At 35.6% G+C, this 13717-nt stretch overlaps 1 protein-coding gene across 1 annotated transcript; it reads left to right on the top strand.

The window, feature by feature from the left end:
* The first annotated feature begins 807 nt into the window (after positions 1 to 807).
* LOC143624554 (uncharacterized) lies at positions 808 to 6515 on the top strand. The gene is made up of 6 exons (XM_077095169.1): positions 808 to 1044; positions 1900 to 2709; positions 3836 to 4015; positions 4113 to 4267; positions 4840 to 4950; positions 5964 to 6515. The coding sequence occupies exons 1-6, from the start codon at positions 898 to 900 to the stop codon at positions 6031 to 6033; spliced, it is 1473 nt and encodes a 490-aa protein (XP_076951284.1). The 5' UTR covers positions 808 to 897; the 3' UTR covers positions 6034 to 6515.
* Positions 6516 to 13717: the final 7202 nt, after the last annotated feature.

The following is a 13717-nucleotide window of genomic DNA, read 5'->3' on the forward strand; positions in this document are numbered from 1 at the left end:
GTCTGCAATTGGGTTTCTCCAAAACTCAAAATTGATTAATTGAAACTTCAAATTGATGATTAATTGGACCAATTTCAAAGTTTAATTGATCAATTAGTTCAACAATTTCAATTTCAATTGGGCAATTTTATCAACTGACATGCGAGCAACGATTGATGGTTGTGTCGGAAGAAGATGGTGGTCGCGAAGGTGGATGGTGGACGGAATCGTTGAACGACGATGGTGAAGGTGGACAGAATCGACGGGAGAAGAGGTTGACGGAGGCCGGCTCACGTAATTGTGATTTTAAGATTAGGATGGTTATTGAAGATGGACGTTCCAGATGGTCGCATACCTATTGTACAATAAAGGATTTTCGTATTCTATCCTTTATATATATATATATATATATATATATATATATATATGCATTTTACTATATAATTATTAAATTCAACTATTTTAATTGATAACTTTTTATCTATGGTCACTTTTCTTAATTATGACATATTATGTAAACAAGTTCGTCGCATTTGAAGTGTGTATATTTAATTGACGATTTACATATTTCCACACGGGGTCAATAACCTAGAATCGAACTAAACAAACAAACAAACACCTTTATTTTATTTAAAAATAAAAAAGAAAACAAGTGGCATGTGTAAAATGACGTAAAGCCCCACAGTCGTAACACTTGTCATGCCTCAATCTGCATTTTGAACCCATTCCGTCATCCCACGGTGGTTTACCGCCCTATATCCGCCAAACCCCCCAAATATTAATATCAATATCAATAATGTTTTTATAAATTAAAAATCTGGATCTGATATAATCTATCCTTTAAACCTTATATTGTACGCATCTAATAATATTATGAAATTATTAATCTGAGGCTTAATTGATTGCGGATAGAAACACATGGGATCGAGCAGCAGTAAATCGATTGAACCTGACACGGCGGCCACGCGGCGGAGCTTTTCGAGAAATGTGTTTCAGCCGTCGTGTATACGACCGCCGTCTACCGGAGACATTGATGATGACGACGTGGACATCGATGACCAACAGGTTATTGCTTCTTTTTTTTACCTAATTCAAACCCTAATTTGTTATAAGTTGGGTTAATTTCTTGATTGTTGGTTAAAAGCTAGGGTTTTTGGTGCTTAATTATGTCTCTTTTGTGAAGAAAGTAATAATGTTTGACAATTGAATGTTATTGCGTAGTCGTAGGCTTCTAAATGAGGCAAATCGTGTTCGTTTGTTTAACTTTAACCGAACGGTAAACGTGGATGTATAATGGAACAAAAGAAAATGCGCATGTTTGTGTTCGTGCTGTTTGTTCGTTTGTTTAAAACCTATACGGACAGTTCACGAACGTAAATGAACACAAACGACATAAACAAATAAAGTTAAATGAATGTAATGAACATAAACACAGGAACATAATTGGATGTTCATGAGTTGGGCTGTAAGCGAACCGAATGTCCAGCGAACCGTTCAGAAGGAAGTTTGTTTATGTTCGTCCATTAAATAAATGAACAAACGGGAACAAAAAATTTTGTTCACTAAGCTTAACGTACAAATATGAACATGGACACGAAAGTTCATTTGATAAAGTGTTCACGAACTGTCTTGTTGTCTGACAAAAGCTTAACGGACGAACACAAACAAGGTCTCGTCTGGTTCGGTTCGGTTCAGTTACAGCCCTATTCATGAACATAAATGAAAGAACAAAACGTGTGTTCATGTTCTTTCATTTAATCAATGAACAAAAATTTTTTGTTCATGTTTGTTCGCTTTTTAAATAAGCAAACACAAATGAACTTCCTGCTGAACAGTTCATGAACGTTTGTTTCATTTACTGGCCTATCTAGTGGTTCTTTTATGGATTTGATGACTCAAGATAATATTTAATTCTTTTAGGTATCTAATCATCAGCCCAAAGAAAATGGTATCATAGATAATCATTCTAACATGAATTCATCAAAGTCAAGAGGTAGATTACACGGAAACAAACATGTGAAGACGAAACAGGCTGATAAACGGGCTCACGTACTTTCTGAACCACAGTTTGGTGAATGGGGTGAATCGAGTCTGAGTGGTAGTGTATCAAGAACCGGGAGTGGGTCTTCACGCAACACTTCAAGTCGGTTTCTTTCTCATTTTAGTTTCTTTTCTGGTAATTTAAGCTCACGTTCATCAAGGGCGTATGTGGAATCTTCTACAAGTTCTGTAATATCGATTGATGACTATAAAAGTAAAACTCGTCAAGGTTGTGAGATTTTTCTTTCATGTTTCATGCCAGCATCTCCTGGACCACACGATGATGACTCCAATTCCGGTTCCGGTTCTGATAATAGTGAATTATGTTCTATCCATGAATTGGATCAGGATGGGAATAATAACTATGGAATGGAATCTAATAGGCGAATGGAGCCTATTGAACAAAATGTTAGGTTTAGTAGAACTTTAAGTGTTGGGAGGCTTCGTGATAGAGTTCTTAATAGACCAACATTTCCAGAAGTAGCTAGTGAAACGGGATCACGTTTGTCTAATGAGAATGTGATGATATCCACAAGTTCATCTAGTTATTCTTCATCTACCGTGGCTAATTCTTTGTATGAGAATCGTGATTTGGAAGTTGATTATCTTGATGCTAGAGAAACAAGATATCCTAATCTTTTGGAACATAGGGCAAACTTTCTTGAAAGAAGAAGAAGGATAAGATCACAGGTACACATGTTACAGTATAAGTTATATTGTTATAACAAGCCTTTTATGAGATTCTGTTTAATTGATATGGTCACTGGTGAGACTGAATACTTAAAACATGATAATCACTTAGAATAAAAGGTGCGGCAGGATATAGTGTTTGGATAATTGGATGCGCTTTTGCTCATTGAAGTTGTGATAATTTGATAAATATTTATTATTAAAGAAGAAAATGGATAAATTGATGAAATTAAACTTTTGTATGTATTGTAGAAGTATACAAGATTCATATGAGTTGAAACCATAAAAACCAACATATTTTCTTTACTTTTTCATGAAAACGTTCCTTGACCTAATTGTGATTATTTGTTAAAGTCACTCAGCTTGTAAAAAATACACGAAAAAGTCACTAAATGAACTTTTGTATATTAAAGTTCTCTAAACTGTCTAAAATGTTTGTGCTTTTGAAATTAGTCTTTATAATAATGAATTGTTAACTCTCCCTCAAAGATGTTATAATTTTTTATTTTGCAAAAATGTTGAATGTCACTTAATCAAATTATGACCAGTTTGAGAGTTTAGTAAGTCTTATTTATAAAACCAATACATAATTATGTTTACTTTAGGCAAGTTTAGAGACATTAATATACAAAAAATTAGTTTAGATACTTCTTCGTTTATTTTTTACAAGCTGAGCGACTCTTTCATGAAAAATAAGAAAGTATTCACATAGTGGTTTATTCACCATATTTGTATTGTATCGCAATTATAGAAGATGAGTTATTCCTTGATCATTATGTTTCCAAGTTATTTAGTCCTTCGTTTCAACAACAAAGAAGTCATCTACACCCAATTATTCCCCGGAGACACGGTTGAAGCAAGCCTGCCCAGTGTGCTTCTTTCACGACATGCTCTGGTGCCGGGTGCCTTTTAAGTTAATCCTAGCTATTATCTCAATAATTATTCATTCACTTCGAACCCTCGGGTAGTTTTATCATCCAGGAGAGTAGTCTTAGAGGTGCCCTATCTCTTTGTTGGGGGCTTTGGCTACCCTACCTCATTCCCTTTACAAGCCAAGGACAAGATGCCACAATAATCAGTAGCATAGTGCAAATGCAAGCACATTGATAAGTTTTACTTTTTCTAGGTACATGCATTGCAGAGGATGGGAAGTCGCTTTGATAATCTATCAGGTCACGAGAGATCTTGTATATTATCGGGTCAGCATCGATCAGGTCATTGCACATGTCGTCTCAATAATCAAGACCCAAATAGTGCTAGAGGTAGCATATCAAGAATTGTTTTATTAGCTGAAGCTCTCTCTGAGGTAATGTCATGTTTTAACTTTTAACAATATAACATTTTATTTTTTACTGTTTAAGTAGTTTATTATGAGTTAAACTTTGTGTACTTTTTCTAATTAGGTTTTGGAGGAAATTCACCAGCAATCTGTAATTTCTTCATCCCGACACACACTGTCTTCAATTGGATCGGTTCCTGCTCCAAATGATATTGTGGAAGCACTTCCTGTTAAACTTTACCACAAGTTTTCAAAGCATTTAAACGAAGAAGAGGCACAGTATGCATTTGTTTTTCTTTATATCTGCTACCTTTTCTCTAACAAAAGTGTTGAATCTGTTATTTAAGCTCAACAAAGATTTAACCTTTTCCTTTTTGCTACATTTTTTTTAACAAAGATGTTGAATATGTTAATTAAGATCAATAAAGATTAAGGGGGGTGTTTGGGATTGCTTATTTTCACTAACTTATAACTTATAAACTTTTTGAAAAGTAATAAGGTGTTTGGGATTGCTTATATTGTGAGAGGAAAAGTTCCATAAGTTACATAAGTTACAATGTAACTTAATGAAAAGTTATAAGGAGGCAACATAAGGAATCCCAAACACCCCCTAAATCTCTAACTTAAAACAACAAAGAAAGATTAACTTTTTTTTTGTTTCCTACATATTTGTTATTAAGATTCGCAAAATTTAACTTTTAACTTAAAAACAAAGAAAATTTAACTATTATATGCTACACTTTTTCTAACAAAAATGTTGAATTTTTTATTTAAGGTCAATAAAGATTAACTTTTAAAATAAAATAATGAAGAAATATTAATGTTTTATTTGCCACATGTGGTTTATATAGATGTTACATTTGCCTTGTTGAATATGAGGATGGAGATGAAGTTAGGGTTCTTCCTTGCCATCATGAGTTTCATAGATTATGCATCAACAAGTGGCTTAAGGAAATACACAGGTACATTTCTGTTAATGTTTTTTTTCCATCACTGTTCTGATTTTACCAGAGTTTTATGGCAAACACTGGAATCATGTGGACTATTTTGACTCGCTAACTTATGGATGGGTAAATTTGGTATCTTTAAAAGGGCCAAGTTAGGTGAAAGTCGCTCAAAGTCTATATTTATTGCATACAACCTCTTAAATGATATTATTCATTTATTTGAATATTTATCTTATTATTATGACATGGTTGTTTTGTGATTGTAGTTAACAACAAAATCATTTATAAGATAATTCATAAAATTGGACTAAAAGTGGTTGCCACTCTACCTGATTTGAGACACACTAGAAAAGAATAAAAGATTCTTTTCCTTACTAATATATATCTTTTTTGACACATTACCCAATCAACCGGACACACCCATCTTGCTACCTCTACTTTCTATGTATTAAAACATGCATTTTGGGTGCTTGATAGACCACATAAATAAATTAGAGCATTTTTAATAAAATTGTTTGGAGAATGGTTAGTTAATAAGTAATTCAATAAACTTGTTGGAAAGGCAGAGTTGATGAAAGAGTGTAAAATGGAAAATTAATTTCACTTTTGGAAGTTAGTAGTTCGAGTAAAAATTAATAATCAAAATATTTAACTTCAACTTTTAGCACTTTTTATCTCTAAAATCTGAATTAAAAAAATAAAAAACCTTATGGGTAACCAGTTAACCCACTTATTATACGAGTCAGGTTCGGGTTAACCTATTTTTTAACCAGGTCATGTTCGGGTTGACTGATTTAATAAACGGGGTCGTATTAGCCTACCGAAGACCTTATTTTCTCGTGTTAGTGTCAGGATTTTCCGCCCCTATATAAATTGAGGGGCCAACTACATGCAACTCTACATCATTATTCTGTTGGTTTTATCTGAATTACAATGCTCGAATGGCTTGTACAATAAAGTTATCTTGATTTCCAGATTCATCTCTACAAAACTGGGCCAAGTTAATAAGTTTGCATTTACTTGAACAGGATTTGCCCATTATGTCGTGGTGACGTTTGCAAAACCGCTTCATTGCCTGCTGAGGGTTTACAGCTATAAAGACCCTTTTTATCGTGGGCCTGGAAAAGCAAGCTTGGAACTTGAGATGCTGTAGCCTACAACATGGTGTGACTGAAAAGTCAGTCTTGATCTGTATTATTGTAATCATACTCAGGGAGTTGTATCGGATACTTGGTTTATGGTTCGAGTTTGTTGACTTAAAAGTGTTGTAGAAAAGGATAGGAACTTTTGATGCCAGGCATTTTGCTGCCAGAATTCTTGCAAGAATAAGAGAAAACAAAAATTGTGTGGGCTTCTTTCCTAGAAGCTTTAGTTGATGTATTATGTTAATTTGATTATATACTTTGAAGTTTCATTTGTACATGGTGCAATCAATGACCGATTTTAATGTGGGTTCACGTATATTAGATGCAAGTATAGGTGTAATATGAGCGGTATACAATAATTCTGTAGATGGTCAACATGTGCTCTTGCATAAACTATCAAGTCTATAATTAAGTATTATAAAAGGTTGGTAGTGGCTTGTTAGGCTGTATGTACTGGGGCGGCAAAACAGACGACAAGGGGCTACAAATTCACGGAATACCCCCCTCCCTCCTTGTTACGGACTGAAACCATTGCAATGTATAAGACTTGCCCCACATCGGTTGTATGGGCAACTAATGTGGGGTCTATAAGCCAAATGAGTTACCTCACTCATTAGAGTAGTCTTAGTCTTTTGGGTTGAGTTCTTCTGTTTGGCTTGTAACATTGGTATCAGAGCCAACCTCGGAGTGGTAACCTCGGAGTGGTCCAACCGTGACCAACGAGGACTCGAAGTGGTGGCCTAGAGTAAGCCAGCCGTGCCCAACGTGGCTGTGACCAACGAGGACGTGGCCCTTAAGGAGGGTGCATTGTTACGAACTGAAACCATTGCAACGTATGAGACTTGTCCTACATCGGTTGTATGGGCAACTGATGTAGGGTTTATAAGTCAAATGGATTCCTACACTCATCAGACTAGTCTTTTGGGTTGAATTTTTCTGTTTGGCTTGTAATACCCCTGACGATAAGAGGGTCGACAGGGGGGTGGGTTTGTAGCCGGATGTGTTTCAGATTTAATACTATTATATTACAATGTGTGTGTGATATATATCTATCTACTAGACGGGTGCCCGCGCGATGCAGCGGGTGTTTGAACACACACCCTATTAATCACGTAACAAATAGAGTGTTTATAGTTCCTTTAAAACCTTGAAATTATTTAAACCGGTCATTGGTTTGGCTTTTTTTTTTTTTTTAAGTTAGTTCGTTTCAAAATTTTCAAAACGTAGTGAACGGTTGGTTTGCGGTATATAATGGAAACCATCCATATGAAACCAGCCAGACTGTAAATGTTGAATGCATTTTAATCTTTTTTATTATTAATTATTAGATATGTTTTGTTATATATATTAGATATAGTCAAAATGTAATTGAACATAATATTTTTAATACAAATAACTTGGTTATTACAACTTTAAATTAACCTGATTGTTGTATTATTCTTTTTTGTAATCTTTGTTGTTATTATTTCATGTCCTGGGTCTTCCATTAATGTTTACTATTTATGTGGCTAAAATTATCATTTTTTATTGAAGATCCTTTCAAGTATCATATTATGTTGGTGTTTAGTTAAAATTGATGGTACAATTAAATTAATAATTATTTTAAACAAAATGTATATTAAAGTTTAAACTGTGAAACCAAACTAGAACAAGACCGTTGGTAACGATTCGGTTTCAACTTTCAATGGTTTAGTTTGGTTTTGGACGACAAAAAATCGCTATTAACGGTTGGGCTCACAAGTTTAACTTAAAAACCATCAAAACCGACACTGAACACCCCTACGTAACATATTAATTCATTTTAATTGAAAAAAATTATAACAATATCATATTCAAATTAAAGAGAATAAAATCTTCGTTTTTATGGTGTAATTTTTTTATATAAATATTAACGTATGAAAAGGTTAAAGTCGTTTAAAAATCATGGGTGGGAAGTTACTTGATTTTAAATTAAAAACATAACATGGTTTAAACCGTAAAAATTATCATTTTTTATTGATGATCCTTTCAAGTATCATATTATGTTGGTGTTTAGTTAAAATTGATGGTACAATTAAATTAATAATTATTTTAAACTAAATGTATATTAAAGTTTAAACTGTGAAACCAAACTGGAACAAGACCGTTGGTAACGATTCGGTTTCAACTTTCAATGGTTTAGTTTGGTATTGGACGACAAAAAATCGCTATTAACGGTTGGGCTCACAAGTTTAACTTAAAAACCATCAAAACCGACACTGAACACCCATACGTAACATATTAATTCATTTTAATTGAAAAAATTTATAACAATATCATATTCAAATTAAAGAGAATAAAATCTTCGTTTTTATGGTGTAATTTTTTTATAGAAATATTAACGTATGAAAAGGTTAAAGTCGTTTAAAAATCATGGGTGGGAAGTTACTTGATTTTAAATTAAAAACATAATATGGTTTAAACCGTAAAATTATCATTTTTTATTGATGATCCTTTCAAGTATCATATTATGTTGGTGTTTAGTTAAAATTGATGGTACAATTAAATTAATAATTATTTTAAACAAAATGTATATTAAAGTTTAAACTGTGAAACCAAACTGGAACAAGACCGTTGGTAACGATTCGGTTTCAACTTTCAATGGTTTAGTTTGGTATTGGACGACAAAAAATCGCTATTAACGGTTGGGCTCACAAGTTTAACTTAAAAACCATCAAAACCGACACTGAACACCCCTACGTAACATATTAATTCATTTTAATTGAAAAAATTTATAACAATATCATATTCAAATTAAAGAGAATAAAATCTTCGTTTTTATGGTGTAATTTTTTTATATAAATATTAACGTATGAAAAGGTTAAAGTCGTTTAAAAATCATGGGTGGGAAGTTACTTGATTTTAAATTAAAAACATAATATGGTTTAAACCGTAAAATTATCATTTTTTATTGATGATCCTTTCAAGTATCATATTATGTTGGTGTTTAGTTAAAATTGATGGTACAATTAAATTAATAATTATTTTAAACAAAATGTATATTAAAGTTTAAACTGTGAAACCAAACTGGAACAAGACCGTTGGTAATGATTCGGTTTCAACTTTCAATGGTTTAGTTTGGTATTGGACGACAAAAAATCGCTATTAACGGTTGGGCTCACAAGTTTAACTTAAAAACCATCAAAACCGACACTGAACACCCCTACGTAACATATTAATTCATTTTAATTGAAAAAATTTATAACAATATCATATTCAAATTAAAGAGAATAAAATCTTCGTTTTTATGGTGTAATTTTTTTTATAGAAATATTAACGTATGAAAAGGTTAAAGTCGTTTAAAAATCATGGTGGGAAGTTACTTGATTTTAAATTAAAAACATAATATGGTTTAAACCGTAAAATTATCATTTTTTATTGATGATCCTTTCAAGTATCATATTATGTTGGTGTTTAGTTAAAATTGATGGTACAATTAAATTAATAATTATTTTAAACAAAATGTATATTAAAGTTTAAACTGTGAAACCAAACTGGAACAAGACCGTTGGTAACGATTCGGTTTCAACTTTCAATGGTTTAGTTTGGTTTTGGACGAAAAAAAATCGCTATTAACGGTTGAGCTCACAAGTTTAACTTAAAAACTATCAAAACCGACACTGAACACCCCTACGTAACATATTAATTCATTTTAATTGAAAAAATTTATAACAATATCATATTCAAATTAAAGAGAATAAAATCTTCGTTTTTATGGTGTAATTTTTTTATAGAAATATTAACGTATGAAAAGGTTATAGTCGTTTTTAAAAATCATGGGTGGGAAGTTACTTGATTTTAAATTAAAAACATAATATGGTAAAAAATGAGGGACCAAACTTGTAAGTTGGAGAGATTATGTTTAAAGAAAAGTTTACCTTTACTAACACATGTACTTTATGTATTAACATTTGTAAATCCCTTAAAATCAAGTGTCTTAATTTGCCATTGTTTGATGTATTATATATAGTATAGATATATAAAACTAGTTTTTATCCCCCCCTATTACGATGGTTGTTTTATATTATTAATAATTGTTTATTTTTTGAATTTTAATTTTTTTATTGTATGAATTAATAATATACTTATGGTTTGATAATAAATTGTTTCACAAATAAATGAGCTGTTATAACACGATTTAAAATCTATATGAGTTTCATGAGACCCAAGACCCTTTATTTTTTTAATATAAAATTAGTTTTTTACTATAAAATTAGTTTTTTAATTATAAATAATATATATCTTTTTTTAAATAAATCATATATTAGTTTTTAGTAATCCCTACTTTATAAGATTTTTATTTAGTGAGATTAGTTTTTAATTTAATGAGATGTTATAACTCTTTTATAAAATATCTGGGTTTGATGAGACTCATAGTGAATTCGGATCAAATGCATGGGAAGCCTCCGTTTAAAAATCAAGCATACCTGGTGACTCCAAAAAAAGAGGGAGCGACCACATCGCGACACGTATGATTTTTATGGTTTCATTTATATATATCATAGAAGGTCTACATTTAAAGCTCTCACGTCACTTCCCCTCCTCTCGTGTCACCAGACTGCTCTATTTAAAAATAATGGCTTCTCATTGATTTATCTGGTTTTGACCCGTTTATACTTTAATTTTCACAGGTATGTGGGTCACCAAACTTGGATACCCTTACACGGGTAATGACAGCTTTATAACCCATTCTTCTTTCCCCAATCCCTAAACCATCCCATAGTCGCCTCTCCTTCACTCCTCTCCTTCTTCATCATTGTTGCTTACCTCTGGTGTTTTTTAATTTCCATTCTTGTGTTGGATTTTAACATGCATTGTAATGTCTTTGATGCTCAATCTCACCGGATAATCAGAACCGTAACCCGACCATGGGTTTTGACTTGTGTAACTGAAGAAACACTAACCGGACCCCGGGCAGATTACGGGTAACCTGGGGGTTAGATAGATGTTTCCCACAAGGGGTTAGACCCGGTAAAGATGGTTCTTCTGATAACCTGCAAAACAGACACCGTGAGCTTGTCACTGAGAAGGGGGGGTTCCTCCTTGTGACCACCCTCCGGCGTGAGAATCAGACTAGATTGCTCTTTAAATATAAATGTATATTAAGAGATTGCTAGAGCAGATATCAGGTATAATATGATGATAATATGATAAGATGAGATGATCATACCATTTGGGGTATTTATAGCCGAAGGTAGGTTTCCAAGGAGGTGTGGCCGGCTGAATAGTATTCCTGTTCTACCAACTGTGGCCTACGCACGTGTCCTGCTGGTAGTTGGTGGGTAGGCAGCGGCTGATAGTGACCAGGCCTGCTGTGTACTATTCCTTTTCCACCAACTGCCGGCTATGCACGTGGTATGACAGGAGTTGGTGAGTAGGCAGCGGCTAATAGTGACATACAGTACAGAAGCATGCTGCTCGCCATACTGCTGTCAATAAGCTGTCGTATCTTTGGTCAGATCTTTTGCCCATACCTCGTCAGGTATAGTACAGAAGATCTTCCCGTATCGTACGGACTGGCTTAGTTGGGCGGGAGTATTCCCCCTCCCGCCTTTGTGCGGGATTGTTCCCGGCTTTGCTCATTCCTTCAGGTGACACTGAGTGATTGAGAGCTAAGTGCCTTGTGCGTGTAGCCATGCTGCGCGGGTGGCCTTCCCTGATGGCTTGTATCCGCAGCTGCGGGAACAGGCAGAGTACTTCACCATTGGGAGGCATTTCCTGCGGGAACAGCTTGCGTACTGCGCGTAAGGACGTCACGTCTCTGAGCATGGTGGGTCCTGCGGCTCCAGTTGGTTTCTGCGCAGACGTCCCTCTTCAAGGTGAGTCTTGCGGGTCCAACTGGGCTCTGCTGGGACCTACCTCTTCAAGTCCCCCCAGTCCAATGTTCTTCTCATGAATGTTTAATAAAGTGAGGTGAACTTTTGGACTTTAAGCAAAGGGTTTTGAAAAGGGTTTAGTTTTAAGGTTTTCCGTGGGGATTCTTCCCGCGGAAGTTCTTGTCACTTGCAGAAATTCCCGACTTTCCTGCTTGATCTTTGGGTATGATGCGGGTAGGTCTGTAACCTCCTCGCAAGTCAGGAGCGTTGAGTCCCACTTGTGTGGATTCTCCATGAGGTTTTGGTAGTTTTGAACATAGTGATCAATTATGTTAAAACCACCAATTCCATCCTGGAGCTTCAAACAATGTAGTTCTCGACGTTCCCGCTATGCGGGGATGTTATTTCCGTTTCCGCAAGCATTGCCCAGAAGATCCTTCTTGGTTTCAATTCCCTGCGGAGCGCTAGGTATGTGAAGGGTTTTGCCTTAACACTGTACCCGTGCTCGTCTTACAGTTACTTTACTTCCAAGGTATTCCTGGCGTCCATTCCCTGCGGGTGCTAGGTATGTGAAGGGTTTTGCCTTAACACTGTACCCGCACCCGTCTTATAGTTACTTGGTTACCGAGGTATTCTTGGCTTCAATTCCCTGCGGGTGCTAGGTATGTGAAGGGTTTTGCCTTTACACTGTACCCGCACCCGTCTTATGGTTACTTGGTTGCCAAGGTTTTCTTGGCTTCAATTCCCTGCAGGTGCTAAGTATGTGAAGGGTTTTGCCTTAACACTGTACCCGCACCCGTCTTATGGTTACTTGGTTGCCAAGGTAAGGGGTATTTTCCCGCTTACTTTTGAATCTTTTTGAATTTTTGAAATTCGAAAGGTTGGTGAAAGGATAAGAACAGTCCAAACCTCTGAAACGTCGTGCGACGGTTTCTTCTGACTGTGTCAGGACGTGCAGGAAGTTATGGTGACGTGACAGTACATGGTCATTCCAGACGCTTTTTCAGGCGCGTGGGCGCGATTTTTCGGGCGCGTGGCCGCGAAATTAATGGTACGCGTCCTTTCAACAGCTGTTGCCAGCTTGCTTTTCGCCACGTGTCATAGTTTCATTGCACCTTCGATTTCTCTCTCCTCCGCATTAAATTCATCGCATTAATTGCGATTAGTATATAAAGGGGGAGAGGGTTCTTTGTAATTCACACTTTTCACTTTTCTCTTCATCTTCTAAGCGATTTCCGGCGAATACTCACCTTTTCAGGCAAGCATTCTCTTGAAATCGTTTTCTTCTTTCATCTGTAAGATGTCTTCTCATGATCTCGAATCTACAGCCGATGACAAGAGTACTGCTGGCGAGTGCCAGTGTGCTCTGCCCGTCGATCTGTATCAGTACGTCGTCAGGAAGTTCATGCTCGAGTCTCTCGAGCCTGAGTTTCCTGAACCCCATCAGACGGTGTATGATGCCCCCAGAGGCAAGATCGGGGTATATGCTGCATTCTTTGTTTATGGGAATCTTAGGTTCCCATTGACAAAGTTTGTTTACCGTGTCCTTGAGAGGCACGGTGTGCACCTGACCGAGGTGCATCCGATGGCGATTGCCAAGATTCGCCACTTCGAGTGGGTGTGCCGGATTCTGGGAATTGAGCCCTATGTCGACCGCCTGATAACCTTCTACTCCTGGAGGTGCATCCAGGGGTGGTATACTCTGATAACCCGGATTAAGGGTTTGAAGATTTGCGCAACCGAGCGCAGTCTTCGCTCGTGGAAGCGGGAGTTCTTCTACATTTCCGCTCGCGCCATCCCCCT

The sequence above is a fragment of the Bidens hawaiensis genome, unplaced genomic scaffold, assembly GCF_021521415.1.
Source record: "Bidens hawaiensis isolate Kalapana, Puna unplaced genomic scaffold, B.hawaiensis_p1.1 tig00000369_1, whole genome shotgun sequence".
NCBI lineage: Eukaryota > Viridiplantae > Streptophyta > Magnoliopsida > Asterales > Asteraceae > Bidens > Bidens hawaiensis.